Source organism: Podarcis melisellensis, assembly GCF_964234715.1.
Source record: "Podarcis melisellensis genome assembly, chromosome: 16".
Lineage (NCBI taxonomy): Eukaryota > Metazoa > Chordata > Lepidosauria > Squamata > Lacertidae > Podarcis > Podarcis melisellensis.
Genome location: NC_138533.1, coordinates 1,271,450 through 1,287,895, shown reverse-complemented (window position 1 = coordinate 1,287,895; position 16,446 = coordinate 1,271,450). Strand labels below are relative to the sequence as shown.

The window sequence follows — 16,446 nt, the reverse complement described above, 5'->3', positions numbered from 1 at the left end:
CCCAAAGGAGTTAAGCACTTCTTGAAGCAGGAAAAAAAATGCTATGTTGTACAGAGAAAAAGGTGGTAATTAGATAAAGTTTGCTTTTAAAAACTGATGTGAATAAGCAAGGTCACAGCTGTTCAATTTGATTAGATCAGTATGAAATTTCTTACCTTTCTGGTTTGAGATTTTCCCTTCTGCACATGGAAAGCAATCATAGCAGCAAAATGGCTCCCCTTCTTTCTTGGTCCTACTATAACCTGGATGGCAATGGTCATTACACATGGAAAGCGGCTGTGACTGTGCATAAAAGAAATAACAATGTGTTTACATTGAGATCTTTTATTTTGGAAATTTTATCTCAGTCTTCTCTATCCATTTAAGAAACGGCTTCACTGTGAGTTTGTGTAATAACATCAGTTCCAGAGGGCATGTCTGGCCCGTTGAGAGATGTGACAGGAAAGATCAGGGAATGGATTTGACCCAATGAATTAAAAACCACCTTCACCCTCTGAAATACCCTCATATTAGATTGAGATTAATACCAGCATAGGAACTGATCTAAACCTCTACTGTGAAAGAGGGGAACATTTAAAGGATAGAGGATTGCAAAAAGTGCTCTTCGGCCACACCAGTGAGAGTCCAGGAGGGCTTTAGATGGGTGGTTGAACAGTGCAGATTTTCTCTACTACCAGCAAATGTCGTCTAGAACAATTAAAAGGTCAAAGGACATTGCATAGCAATGAAGTTCCAGGATTATGCAAGCTGAATGTTTTGGTTTAAAAGCATGATTTCACTGGGGACCTCAAAAATTCAAGAACATTGAACCACAACCATTTGAGTATCTAGATAACTCGCTTCTTGAATATTGAGGAAATTTATCAATACAGCCTGAAATATGCAAGGACTGCACCTGGTTAAATTGTTTGGGCCAGATGATGAGATCCTCATGAATGGTGAAGACGTTGTCCAGGGAGGTCACAGCATCTTTCTTATCTTGGAGAATCGGAGGGTCTATCTTTCCAACTTTAATCCTGAAGAAGGTCTGGTTTGGGAATGTGACCCAGTTTATAATGTCAAAGCCAGCAGCCAATTCCCCATTTTGATCAAAGGACACCATTTCCCCCACACTGTTGTTAAATGAAATACTTCTGAGAATACGGTGGAGCTAAATTATGAGGAAGAGAAATTAAATGTGTAAAGGTGCAAAAGATGGAACTATGAAAAATGGTGATAAAATATTTTACTTGGAGTGTTCAGATTGTGTTCCCTTGAAAATCTTTATACAGGCCAATGGCATCAACAGTAACAATAAATCATCTAAAATTCCATATGAGCTCCATTTTTACCCAACAATGCCTCTGGGATGATACTATATGATGATAACTTATTCTTCTCACTAAGTCAGTCTGGGAGAAAATTGTGACTACCAGGCTGCTCATGGAAGTACAGACAACACTCGTAGTGATGGTCAAAGTACATTTTAAAGCAAAGGGTTGGGAAGCTGATAGAACATTCTTCTCCTTTTCTAGTAACTACCTCCTACAAAGCACACATAAATTCATTGTGTGTTTTAAAATAGTTCCATTACAAAGCTTTACCATCACTAGTTGTGGTCAAACCACTGTTCAGCTTTTTATAACTTGCAATGGGCAGGGAGTTTTTGAGAAGGAAGTTATTTGGCACCATTTATTTGGCCAAAACTCTAGCCTTGATAATGATACAAGTTTCCGAACCATCTAAGGGTTGCTGTTGCCTGAAATATGTGGTGGTATCTTCCATCTGATCAGGCCATTACCTGCCACTGTTGTGGCTCCAGAAGCTTCCACCTTCCACCACGTGGCATTCCTGTGTATTTGGATTGTGATAAATAGCTGGCATGCAAACTATGTGCTATTGCATAGACAGCATTGTAGACGCTGTAACTATGAGCAGTCATGCCCATTTCAAACACAGAAACAGGAAGCATCTCCAGCCTCTCATTCCCAGAACACCTTTTCCTGTCCATCTTGTGTGCCGCAGAATTGGGAAATGAACATTCAAATGATTCTTCCCAAAACTCCCTGATGAAGCCATCTTCTTCTACTGAAGCAGGGTTTCTGTTCTGAATAAATTTGTGGAAAAGCAGCACCTTCTTTGAATGAATTGAAAGGGACAAAGCACCATGGAGAAAATGTATGTCCCAATCTCTTTGGAAGGGGAATGATGTGAAATCCATCTGGGCTGTCATAACCCAAATTTTAGCCATTGTCCTCCATGGCATATTCTCCATTTCTGCAACCTGAGGCATTGCTCTAAAAACCATCATGGTCTGAATTTCTCCATGCACAAGCACAACATGGGCAGTACTTGATATAGCAACACTGACTGTCTTAAAGCCTTCTCCTACCATGTCTCCAAAGCCACTGGAAGAAGTTAGTTTGGGGAATTTTTCTATGAAGTCGAAGCAGATGCCACCCTGGGAAAGCAGAGGAAGTATGTTCTCTATAAAGCTCTCTGTGTTGTCGTCATCCTGGGAAACGACTCCAATCCACGTCCATGAGAAATGCAGAAGTAAGTGGAGAATTCCCTTGTACTGAAAGGCACCATTTGGGAACATCCGGTGGAAGAAGACAGCCTGAGTTTCATTATTCATGACTGGAGAAGAGCCATATATCAGCTAGTTTTGAAAGGGTAAGAGAAGAGAAACATTTGCCGCTTTGTGAGTATAGAGACATGACAAATTGTGCTCCCCCCAAAAAAAATTATTTTATCCTTGAATATCAAAACAAATCTAGTACTAAATATCTATAAAGAAAGATTGATATGGATGTAATGAATCAGGTATATAATCTTAGAAAATATATTTGACCTGTGGTCCTGCTCACCCCATTCCTCACCTAACATCACTCTGCTAACTACAGGGCCATATAAGGTAGGGAAAACTTTCACATTCAAAATATCTAATGGGTAAAACATCTTTGGTACTGAAATCATGCTATATTTAAGTAGCCTGGGAAAATTTAGCTAACGGTCCATCAAAGAAGAACAAGGAGGAGGAAAGTACCTTACGTCACTGAGCCATGAAGCCTTTTCCTTTTTTTTCTATTGGTACAAAAATGAATAAGATGATAGATGCTTAGATGATAGATAGATAGATAGATGATAGATAGATAGATGATAGATAGATAGATAGATAGATAGATAGATAGATAGATAGATAGATGATAGATAGATGATAGATATAGATATAGATAGATAGATGATAGATAGATGATAGATAGATAGATAGATAGATAGATTAGATAGATAGATATAGATAGATAGATAGATAGATAGATAGATAGATAGATAGAGATAGATAGATAGATAGATAGATAGATAGATAGATAGATAGATAGATAGATAGATAGATAGATGATAGATAGATAGATGATAGATAGATAGATAGATAGATAGATAGATAGATAGATAGATGATAGATAGATAGATAGATAGATAGATAGATAGATAGATAGATAGATAGATAGATAGATAGATAGATAGATATAGATAGATAGATGATAGATAGATGATAGATAGATAGAGAGATAGAGAGATAGAGAGATAGATAGAGATAGAAATATAATAGACCACAAGGTGTTTTTTATTTCAGTAATATTCTGAATGTGTCCATTTCAGTCACAGCTTTTCCAGTTTTCAAGACGCATCAAGATGGAGGTGAATGGCATTCAAATGACTTGTTCAACTTAGAGGTGCTTCACACACACATCTTACTTGTGGCATCTTGTACATGCACAGGATAGTTGCCATGTGAAGACACACATTAGAGTTTGGTCCCCCGATGACTGCTACTGGAGTATTCTCAACATCACACTTGTAGTTAGGGATGAACTTGGCCCGTCTAGAGAGAAGTTCTATGGAGGCTTGATAGGTCCAGCTGGCACTGAAATGACTGTTATAGATGTGAAATCCAAGGGTGACATTGGGCAAAATTTGGGGGTTGGCATTGATCTCCTTCACAGCAAATGCCAAGGCCAGGATGTGCTGGTAGTTCTGAGTCAGGACCCTTTATCAAGTGTCATATGGTGAGAGTCATGTGTTACATTTTACACCATCGGCTTCAGTTCATCACATTCACAACATTTCAGTTCAGTGTATAAATTAATTGGCCATATATTGCACATAAATAGTTTTTAAGGCCAAGGTCCAAAGTAGTGTAAACAGGAGCTGGTTGTAAAACAAGGACCTCCAACTTCAAACATCATCTCATTTACAAACATACAGTCATTGTGTTGCAAACAGAAGAAGCAGAAGCAGCAATAGAAATTTGCAGCACAACTATACAGGCCAATGGGAATGAAGAAGACATTATCTGATACTCTGACCTGTCTTTCCATGGCTGCATTAGTGCCTACTCCTTAAGACATATCCAGGCATGCCATTCAACATGTGCAAGCTACACTCCCTAATGCTATTCCCTTGGCCTCCTGAAACTCAGCTTCAAGCCTCTGAAACAGTTAATCCTGGACAAATATTTTCATTGGAAAAGACGCCTCAAAGCACCACTCTTCCTAAACTCTTGAAAACCAACTATTCTCACATTAGATTTACTGCCTGTAATGTTGATGAACAAACCCTGAAAGTCATTTTGCCGTACCTCTCTCAGAAAGCAGGGAATAAAACCCTAAACTAATGCAAAAATATATCATTGAAACTCAAGACATTACATATAGTATCCCTCTGTATATCAGTTCTAAGAAATGTCCCACATATTTAGCATCAAAATGGAGAGATAGTGATCATCTCTATGAAGTACAATTGAAAGCAGTATGCTGTCCAGACTACTATGTAACAAGAAAATGATTAATCTGTAGTTTTCTCATCCTCACAAGACAAAGAGAGATTGAGATTTCAGATATCCACAAAAATAATTCCCCAAACTAACTGGTTGACCCTAAAGACAATCAATAAAGCAACTGTTTCCTCCCAAATGCCATACAAAAGGACAGCATGTCTGGGGAAAGTATCATTAAAACAATATGATATGGCTTTAAAGCAACATACATGTGGTCATCGGAAAGTTCCTGAGCCGGATGTTGTTCAAAGGATATGGTGCTTGAAGATATGTAGATCTGAGAAATAATGCCAGCAATGATGAGGTCTCCCGACTGATAATATTTGTGAATAATAGGGACAGGTTCTTTGATAGAACATTGAGGAAGAGGAGCAAGCATGCATATCCCCTGGGACAGCAGCAGGAACACCACCACCCCAAATAATAACATCTTGCAGAGAGTTTAATGGTAGACATCAAGTCATCTGCTCTGTGATTCTTATTCAGCGGAATTTGAATGATCACTCACCCAGCTGATTCAAGGGTAAAAAAATACAGAATAAAGAATAGGTGGCCATTCAAAGCTATGTCTATAGGCCCAGCTCTCAGTGACTCCTAGATATTAGTAACATCTCTTAGTCTTTGATTGTTATTTTGCATGGGACCAGTAGACCGCCCCAAGGATAGGGGGAAGAAGTACAAATAATGGTCATTAATTTGATAATTGCAGGTCTGTTAAGAACTTAATCTGATTCATTGTTTCTCTGTAATATTGCAAAAGAAAACATGTTTTTCACATCTCAGCTGAAGTCTTCTCTGGACAATCCTCAGTGGAAGGAAGTTTTAACTTGCTATAGCTACAAATGTGTTCACAACTGAGGTCTTAAAAAGAAAAACAGCACAGGCATGCAACTGGTTTGAACTATATTTAATCACTAAAGTGGAATTAACTTTTGCAGAAGTTCCAAATGGACCCTTAATTTGAAAACTTGGATGTTGTAGAATTCAAATGAAAAACCACATTTGGTCCTTCTTTGTGGTGTCACTGCATCTGGGGGGAGGCAGCCAATAGAGCTTCTTGTGCCACCATGCCCACTGATAAGATGTCTGGCACATGGGCTCTGTCTGGATGAAGTGGGCAAGGCCTGGAAACAGACCAGAGGGGGGAACCTTCCTCTATGACCCATTCTGCAGATGTGTTTTATTTTTTAAATTAATTACCCATCCTTCACCACGAGGTTATGGCAAGCTGCAACAAATAGAAAATAACATTTTAAAATAGATACAAAGGAGTAGAATTTCAACATCTCCAGGTTCTCCTCCTGTCTCCAGCTGATCCAGCCTTTCACGGATAACACATGCTTTGAATATGAACACAGAAAAAAACCTGGAGATGTCTGGACTGTGTTTCCTAGTAGTCATGTTTGGTGCTCATTGTTGTGGTCTTCACCGCAAAAGAGAGAGAGCGCTGAAGATACTGCGAGTCATTAGGAGAAATCAAAGCTGATTTCACGGAAAGCTGTTGTGATCCAGACTTTTGCCCCTATTTCCTTCTCATACACATTGCGTATTGAGCAGGATACAATGATTTCCATGACATTGGTTACATAGCAAAGAAACATCCTGACTTGTCTTCAGAGGAGGAAAGGTTCACTTGGGCTGATCGGGTTATTAAAATGATTCTAATTACTTTCTTTCAATGTTTTGGATAAGGCAACGCAAATCCCTCTGCTGTGGCTCAGGCCTTAAGCAACTCAGGCCTGCGACGCATGTCTCAAACTTCAACACTTGCACACTGACATCAGCAGAAATAATGTAAATATTTTTTCCAAAGTACAAAACTTAAACAGACTGACAAATACTCACCTTTTCTCCACACAAGCTATTATAGCAACAATTATGGATTATTTTTTTCTGGAAGTGAAATAAGTAGACAGTTGCTTCTGTTGATTAAAAATATAAGGTTTTGATCCCGACAGTTTTAGTAGTTTAGCCTATTTCACTCGAAGATAAGTACTATTATGAGTCTGAATCCAGCCCAGTATCTCACATATATTTTCTTTTGTCTGGATATTTAGAAGTCATTTATGTTTCATTTCTTTCAAACAGGCTATTGTAAATATGAGTAAGTCTAGATCCAAACCACAGTTCACATTGCATTTTATCTACAGTAAACAAATAATAAAGAATGCAACAGTAACATAGGTCTTAGTCCAATAAATTACAGCATAATTTAGCCCATGTGTATTATTTTTCTTTATTAGATTCCTAGACTATCCTTCATCCGAAGATCACAGGGTGGTTTACAGTATAAAAACATAAAAATACATACCATAATAACAAAACCAATACACGCCCCCTCAGTATAAAAGGCCATAGGAATGAGTTATTTCTCCCTGGCTTAATTCCTGTCACTTACACACTGCTAATTTAAAATGGTCAAATAATTTAGAATATTTCATTGTTTTGTTCTTCTTAGCTGTTCCTTGTTGTTCAACTCAGGTCTCAACAGAATGATATAGAGCTTTGGAGAAAAGATACAAACCAGTAACCCAGCACTGGAGGCCAAGATGGAGAAAATCTCCACGGCAACCATATATTTCCCCCTTGTGCTAAGATAGGTTGGGACAAAGGTCAACCAAACACTGCAAAAGACCAACATACTGAAGGTGATAAACTTGGCCTCATTAAAACTATCAGGCAACTTACGGGCTAGGAAAGCGACACAGAAGCTGACAGTGGCAAGCAAACCCATGAAGCCCAAGACGCAGTAAAACATGGCGACTGAGCCCTCATTACATTCTAGTATAATTTCTTTAACAACTGAGTGCATGTTGAACTCTGGGAATGGGGTAGAGGTTGAGAGCCACACCGTACAAATAGTGGTTTGAATCAGGGAGGAGCCAAGAACAATGGAAACAGCCAGTCTCTTCCCCAACCATTTCCTCATTTGGGATCCAGGCATGGTGGCCATGAAAGCTAGAACGACAATGGTGGTTTTGGCCAGAACACATGACACAGCTCCCGTGAAGATAATGCCAAAAGCACTTTGTCGAAGGAGACATGTCAGCGTTTTTGGTTGGCCAATGAAGAGCAAAGCACAAAGGAAGGAGAGCAGGAGGAACATGAGGAGAGTGTAGGTGAGATTCCGGTTGTTGGCTTTGACAATGGGAGTGCCCTGGTGCTTAACAAAGATGCCAAGCACTAAAGCTGTAAGGAATGAAAAGGAAAGAGCCAATATTGCCAAAGTCATCCCCAAAGCTTCTTCGTAAGACAGGAAACTAATGATTTTTGGAATGCATGAATCCTGGGCATTATTTGGATACTGATCCTCTGGGCATTGCAAACAGTCATCCATGTCTGGAAAAGAAAACATAAGGTTTGAAATATGGAAGCCCTGTTTACAGCGGAATAATCAAGAATAAAGAAATAATAATAATCACTTGTTGGGGTAGCCAATATTAATTCTATAAAACCTAGAAAGATGTGTTCTTCGTAGTTGCGTGGCAAGTACCCTCCCCCTTGTGAAATGAAGACACAGGACACATTATTTTAGGATGGGGAAGAGAGGGCGGCCTTAAATGGCCGATTGGCTGGCCGGGTCAGTGATGCGCCCGAGGATTCCCCTACTCTCACGGGGGCTAAGAGCCAGCCCCTGCGTGTGTGGGAGGGGGTGAGCCCACAACCCCACCTCCTCTCAAGCTCGGAAGTGGCTATGTATGACAAACATATGTCTGTCTTTCTTATGCAATTATATATTCAGGATACTGTACTCAGAGATAGTAGGCATGGAACCTAGTTGTGGATTCCAATCAGAAGTGGATACTATCCCTGGAAATTTCATCCAGTTCTGTAAAGAAAAGGGGGGGAGCATAGATGGGGAGCCACTGCAGAGAAGACCTGTTCTCATGTTACCACGCTCCTGACCTCTCGAGGAGAAGACACACAAAGGAGGGCCTCAGAAGATGATCTCAGGGTCCAGGTAGGTTCATATGGGAAGAGGCGGTCCTTGAGGTATTGTGATCCTGAGCCATTTAAGGCTTTATAGGTCAAAACCAGCACTTTGAATTGGGCCCGGAAACTAATTGGTAGCCAGTGCAGTTGGACCAGGATCAGTGTAATATGTTCAAACCGTCTTGCTCCGGTGAGCAACCTGGCTGCTCAATTCTGCACTAGCTGAAGTTTCCGAACCGTCTTCAGAGGCAGCCCTACCTATAACACATTGCAGTAATCTAACCTAGAGGTTACCAGAGCATAGACAACAGTAGCCAGGCTACCCCTGTCCAGATAGGGGCATAGCTGGGCCACCAGACGAAACTGGGTCACTTTGCACTACCCACACAAAGTAAAATTAAATAACACAGCATGTGCAAAGAGATAGTTAAACATCTTGAGATTAAGTCATATGTGAAAGTTTTCCATTATACTACTTACCCTTCTGGTTTGAGATCTTCCCTTCTGGACAGGGAAGGCAATCATAGCAGCAGAATGGCTCCCCTTCCTTCTTGGTTCTACTATAACCCAAATGGCAATTGTCGTTACAAAGAGAAAGGGGCAGTGCCTGTAGATAAAATCATAGAAACATAGATGCTATAAACATGGTGTCCCCAGACTGACTCCAACATCGGCATCCCTTAGGACAGGTGTGGGGGACCTTCAGGTCTTGGCAATGCTTGCTTGGAATATGGGTGTTGCAGTTCAGAAAAAGAGCTGGAGGGCTGAAGATTCCTCACTCTTGCCTTAGGGGAAGGGCCGTAGCTCAATAGAATATCTGCTTTGCATGCAGAAGCTCCTGGGTTCAGTCCCAGGCATCTCCAGTTAGGGTTCAGAAAGACCTTGGTCTTGAGCCCCAGAGACCAGTTGCCAGTCAATGTCAACTATACTGAGTTAGATGGGTCAGTTTTCTGCCTGGTTATAAGGCATTTTCCCGTGTTGCTATGTATATTGAATGGAATGTAAGAAAAGCAGTGTCTAGAAACATCTCATCATATCATCAGGATTACCATTAAACTTATTTATTTCATTTGTCACTTTGATACAAAACAACCTGAAGGCATCTTACAATATACAGAATAAAGTAAAAATGCAAGAATAGCGCAAGAGGGTAAAAACACAACCAACAACAAAGCACTAAATATCATCATGCACTAGTTCTCATAGAGTTGTATGCCTTATGTAGTCCATGCAATTAGGACAACTGCATGAGCAGGGTCTTCACTGCACCAAGTCCCTATAAACAGATAGCCATATGCATATGTAAACAAACATGTTCACATCTGCCACGCAACATGCAAACATGGCGGACACGATTAGCAATAGCACAGTTTGTGGCATGCTCCAAAGGGTGTGAGCCTACCTGCCAGTATGTAAATGAAGATGCAAAGGAAGATGACAACAGACAGATGTTTTGCCAGGACACTTTTTAGATAGAGCCCACAAAAATGGGCCTGAACTGTACCTGGTTAAATCTGCTGGGCCACACAATTGCATCCTCATGAATGGTGAACTGTTTGCCCAAGGCGGCTTGTGGGTCTATCCTGCCAACTCTTACTTGAAGAATGGACTGGTTTGTGAATGTCACCCAGTTCATTATATCAAATGCAGACTCCAGTTCTCCATTTTGGTTGAAATAAACTTTTTCCCCAGCACTATTATTAAAGACGCTCCTTCTCACCAAGTGGCTGAGCTAAATTCAGGAGGGGGAAAGAGGATGGGAATAGAAGGGTAATTAATAGCTATATAGGTAAAGGTAAAGGACCCCTGGATGGTTAAGTGCGGCGACTATGGGGTGTAGCGCTCGTCTTGCTTCAGGCTGAGGCAGCCAGAGTTTGTCTACAGATAGCTTTCCAGGTCATGTGGCCAGCATGACTAAACTGCTTTTGGCACAACAAAACACCGTTATGGAAGCCAGAGCTCATGGAAACGCTGTTTACCTTCCCACCACAGCAGTACCTATTTATCTACTTGCACTGGTATGCTTTTGAACTGCCAGGTTGGCAGAAACTGGGACAGAGCAACGGGAGCTCACCCTGCCGCAAGGACTCGAACAGCCAACCTTTGGATCGGCAAGCCCAAGAGGCTCAGTGGTTTAGACCACAGTGCCACCCATGTCCCCTATATATAACTAAGATATAGCAGGTTGATGATGAGGGATATGAAGAATGGGTCCTTCAACAAAAGATTTATAAAGACTAGTAGTAGATGCAATTGTAGTTATCAAGCACTAAAAGCCCCACATCTCCACCATCTTCTTTGTCATCACCTTCATTCCATCTAGAAGAATGCTTAACAACCAAGCAGCACAAGAAAAGGAAGAAGGAAGAGTCAAAGTCTTTCAAGCAGCCTTTACATCTTATGAACAAAACAAAAAAAAAGTATTAAAAAAATTCCTTCCAGTACTTTATACTTTTTTTTGTTTTGACTATGGCAGACCAACACGGCTACCTATCTGTAACTGGATCTTATGAACAAGTAAGGCTTGTTACTACATTTTTGTTTAGAATAAAGGAGGGTTAAGCTCCACCAACTGAAGGGATTTTTAAAGGGGTTTGAAGAATTCACAGGAGATAAGGCTGTCAGTGGCTGCTGGCCATCATGTCCATGTTCTGCTTCCATGGTTGAAGGCAGGATGCCTCTGATTGCCAGTTGCTAGGAATCAAAATTGGGGTGAGCCCTGTTGCAATTAGGTCCTATGGGCATCTGGCTGGACATTGTGAGAAGAGGATGTTGGAGTAGATGGGTCCTTGCCCGGATCCTGCAGGATCTGATTATGTCCTCAAGTAAGTGAATGCAGACAATTGACCTTCTGTATATGCTTCCCATGGACTGCAAGAAGATCAAACCTCTCCATTCTTAAGGAAATCAGCCCTGAGTGCTCACTGGAAGGACAGATCGTGAAGCTGAGGCTCCAAGACTTTGGCCATCTCATGAGAAGAGAAGACTCCCTGGAAAAGACCCTGATGTTGGGAAAGATGGAGGGCACAAGGAGAAGGGGACGACGGAGGACAAGATGGTGGGACAGTGCTCTCAAAGCTACCAGCATGAGTTTGACCAAACTGCGGGAGGCAGTGGAAGACAGGAGGGCCTGGCATGCTCTGGTCCAGGGGGTCACAAAGAGTTGGACACAACTAAACGACTAAACAACAACAAATATGCTTTCTTAGTATATTACATTACTGCTGCTGTTTTGGGAATTTGCTTAATTTCAGCAAGATTTTATATGAGGCATCTTTTCATGAAAAACAATTATACGAAAGAAACAGGCCACTCTGCAGCAGCTGCCATTTGGCATTAAATAAAACTCCTGTTGCAGTCTCCTATTAGTGAGATGAAAGGCCTATCCCCATTCAGGATGAGTCCTCACTGAACTCTCTGGCAGCTTCTACTGACAGATGTAAAACAGATTCATAAAACAGTGAATCATGTTTTCAACAATACATGCAATTTGGTCTTTAGATGCTAACCAATAATAATAATAGCCGAGAAGGAGGGAAGTCATAGACTTGTTGGAGCCAAAAAGTGTATTAATGAAAATATAATGTGATGTAATGATAATATATGTAAAAATTAATAAAAATTGTTATATGGGGGGGGGGATCTAACCACTGTTGGTGAGAACAGAAGCTTTCCAAACACTCTGGATTCTTCCCCTTTTTATTATTTCCAAGAGTATGGGGAGCATTCCTGCATTGTTGTGCTCCTGATCTTACCTTCCACACCTGTTGATTCCAAAACTTCAACCATCCTCCATCCACAATTGCTCTGTGTTTGAACTGAGATGAGTGTACGGCATGCAAGGCATGTGCCACAGCATAGACTGCATTGTAGATGCTGTAGCTGTGGCCAGTCATGCTCACTTGAAAAATAGACCCCGGAAGAGTCTCCAGCTTCTCCTCCCCAGTGCAAATTTTGCCATCCTGCATATTTTCCCCAGAGTCAGGGAAATAGCACTCAAATGCCTTTTCCCAGTATACCTTCATAAAGCCATCTTCTTTTTCCAAGATGGGATTTCTCGTCTGAAAAAATTCCTGGAATCCCAAGACCTCCTTTGAGTGAATTGTGAAGGATAGAGCACCATGGAGGAAGTCAATGTCCTTATCTCTTTGAAAGGGAAGTGATGTGAAATCCATCTGGACTGTCATGACCCAAACTTTCCCTTTAGCCTTCATTGGAATACCTTCATATTCTGACATTTCAGGAACTGCTCTCAAAAGTGTCATGGAATCAATTTCACCATGAATGAGCAACACATTGACAGTACTTCTCATGGCAATATTAAATGTCTCAAGTCCATCTGTAACCACATCTGTAACACTGCTAGAATATGTAATTGTGGGAAATCTTTCCATGAAATCAAAGCAGATTCCTCTCAGGATAAATTTTGGAACCACGCTCTGTATAAACCTGTCTCCATTCTCGTCATTCACAGTCAACAAACCAGTCCATGTCCACCTGAAATGTAGCAATAACTTGAGAATCCCTTCATACTGATGGTCTAGATTTGGGAACATTTGGTGGTAGAAAGCAGCTTCAGTTTTCATTTTCCCCACTGGAGCAGAGCCATAGATGAGCTAAATGAAAGGTAGGAAATGAGGAGATGAGATACTTTTTAAAAAGGGTGAGGTGGTTTACTTTTTAACTTGTATTGGCAGCAGTTAAAATCCAACCTAGATTTCAGATTTGTTGCTGTTGTTGTTGAGTGCTGACGACTTGGGAGTTTTTTAGTTTTTAGCTTAAGAGAAAGTGTTGGAATTCAAAGGTATAAATATGCTGACCAATTCTCTAAACCAGAGCTTTCTGAAATTTTCATGTTGGTGACACACTTTTTAAGAGATGCATCATTTCATGACATAGTAATTCAATTTTACTAGCAAACCGGAGGTTAAACTAACCCTTTTCCAGCCCTGGCAGGAGTGTGGGGTGCATTTGTGTGACACAGCGACACACCAACATGTTGCGGCACACAGTTTGGAAAGCTCTGCTCTAAACCTAGCAAAGGAATTCACTTTGGCCTCACTTGTGAAACTATAGTGGCAGAAAGTATAAACTGAAAGAGGGTTGTGCCAGTCTACTCAAACAATTGCACGCATTTGCCTTTCGTGGTTGTGCCATGTCTTACATTCACTGGCATAGCAGGGCTTCCACCATATTCTGTTGTTGGATTAGAACTCCCATAATCTATGAGCACTGACCACGCTGTCTGGGGCTGATGAAAGTTGGATTTCAATCACATCTGAAGGACACCACACTGGCATATTTACTGTAGTCCCTCAGCCAGTTTACTTCAAGCATAGATCAGCACAATTAGACACAAATATTTATATTAAGATATCTGTCCAGCTCTTCACCATTTATTTCCATGGCAGTTATCATATATTAAGTAATAAGGGAAAAGAGTAAAGGAAAACAAATGAAAAAGGATAAACACAGTGACAGTTGTAAAGGTACAGCTGATCTTCAGAACTTGCAAAGTGCCATGCTCTGGGAGAATTTTACCTGTGGAATCTTGTAGATGCTCAGTATAGTTGCCATGTGGAGACAGACTTCAGAGTTTGAGCCTCCAATGACTGCTACGGGGTTATTCTGGAAGCCACACTTGTAGTTGGGGATGTATCTGCCATACGTAGAGAGGAGTTCCAAGGAGACACGATAGGTCCAGCTTGGACTGAACTGACTGTTATAGATGTGGAAGCCCAGGGTGAGGTTGGGTAAGATTTGGGGGTTTACATTGATCTCCTTTACAGCAAATACTAATGCCAGGATGTGTTGGTAGAGCTGTGTCATGATCCTGAAATGATAGTTATGTACAAGCTGTGCCACAGTGCATTTCCTTCTGGATGGGACATCTGCTACACTTCAGCTGAGCTAATGATATTTTACAGATCAATCTATCTCAATCTAAAGAAATCTGGAAGAACATTAGCACACACAGATTCGCAGAATCCGCGACCAGGAGAAGGAGACGGTGGAAGAAGATTGGAAGAAATTTAAAAACTATCTTAATAAATACTATAAGATTAATGAATGTTAGATAGACAGTGGTCTTAAAAATAATGTGGTTTTTCAGAGACCTTGATTAAGAAAAGGAATGGAATTAGCGAAAATTTTTGGGAAATATGGGAATGGATTTGCTGACAGGATAATGAAACTAGAATACAAAATGGGGAGGTACGAGGAAGTCGGGAAAAATAGGTTGAGAAAATAAGATTTGAAATTATACTTGTTGTTTTTTTGTTTGTGTTTGTTTTTACTGTAGTTGTCTTGTATTTGTATGTTTTTAATGGAAAATTTAATAAATATCATTTAAAAAAAAAAACAGATTCCAGCCCTAAACTGGGGAACTAAGCTTTTTTAAAAAAGAGTTTGACTTACACAATCCCTTTTGCTAAGGTTGCTTCCACTGGGATGCTAGGTCATTTGAAGGAAACCCAATGCAGTATGGAATAGCTCTCCACCTGCACCAACACTGCTATGCACCTGGAACATCTCCCCTTTGGGGGGCTTACCCTGGCCTTGTATGAGTCAGGTGAGCTAAAAATTAGCTGGAATGGGAGACTTACATCACTATATCTCTGTCTGATCTGGGATGAGGGGTTTCAGCTGGCTGAGCCCAGGCTGATCCACCTTGCAGATCCTGGCTTTGAATTGCTCCTTAAGCTGCTGAGGAAAATGGGCTGGGGATGTTAGATTCATGGCTGCCACAACTAAAAAGACAAAGGGAAGGTGATGATTAATGTGGCTTAGCTGCAGGTATGATGCAATTATTTGACAAAGGCAGGGAAAGTTGAGCTGCCATTCTTCTCCCATTCGCTGGATCTAACACTGATCTATGGGCCTGGCTCTTCCAGGGAAAATATAATAAATATGTGGTATCAGAGGATTTTAGAAAACAAATCTTACACAATGTCACCAAAGAGGTCACTAGAAGGACATTTTTTGAAGTCTATTGAGTTGAAGAATATGTAGATCTGAGACATAATACCAGCAATGATGAGATCTCCTGGCTGGTAGTACTTGTGAAGAATAGGAAGGGGATTACTGATGCTGCATTCAATGTTAGGAATCTTGCATGTCACGTGAGGCAAAAGCACTGGCAGCCATAGTACAAATCCAACTATCTTGCATGAAATAATTCTTCTTGTACATAAATTCTCCCACCTCCACATTCTCCTTTGCTGAGTCCTGTACTGCAGCCTGAGCAGCATGACTTAAGGAGCCACTAGGGGCTGATTTGTGGCTCAGATGGTGCAGGATAAAGTCTCTGTTATCAGACTCACCAAGCGCTGGATATCTCGTCATACCTTGGAAATGTGCAAGGGATATTAGTAGGATCCTCCTATTTCCGTTAATAATAATGCAGCTCATAGTCCCTTTGTGTGGGGAGAAGTGTCTTCTGTTCTTATGTTAATAATTACAAGGGTGATAATCACATTATTATGGTTTACAGGCACTTAGATGTGATGGCTGCAATCATCCAGTTTATGTCGTCACCTAGTTGTGTTATGGAAATTAATGGGCCCAGGTGATGCAATTTGTAGCAAGAAACTAGATGGATGTAACTATAGTAGTTAGGGGCCGATGATGTTTATATTCTCAACTATGCACTATCAGGGACCATTAAGCAAATAACATGCTAGATGCATTATACT

The 16,446-nt window shown here is 40.8% G+C and overlaps 1 protein-coding gene across 1 annotated transcript; it reads right to left on the bottom strand.

Moving 5' to 3' along the window:
- Positions 1 to 7,256: 7,256 nt before the first annotated feature.
- Positions 7,257 to 16,096, bottom strand: LOC309358875 (vomeronasal type-2 receptor 26-like; the record flags this gene model as incomplete). Its single annotated transcript, XM_081892143.1, has 7 exons — positions 7,257 to 8,158; positions 9,233 to 9,359; positions 10,350 to 10,484; positions 12,655 to 13,368; positions 14,294 to 14,585; positions 15,698 to 15,810; positions 15,956 to 16,096. The coding sequence occupies 7 exons, from the start codon at positions 16,094 to 16,096 to the stop codon at positions 7,257 to 7,259; spliced, it is 2,424 nt and encodes an 807-aa protein (XP_081748269.1).
- Positions 16,097 to 16,446: the final 350 nt, after the last annotated feature.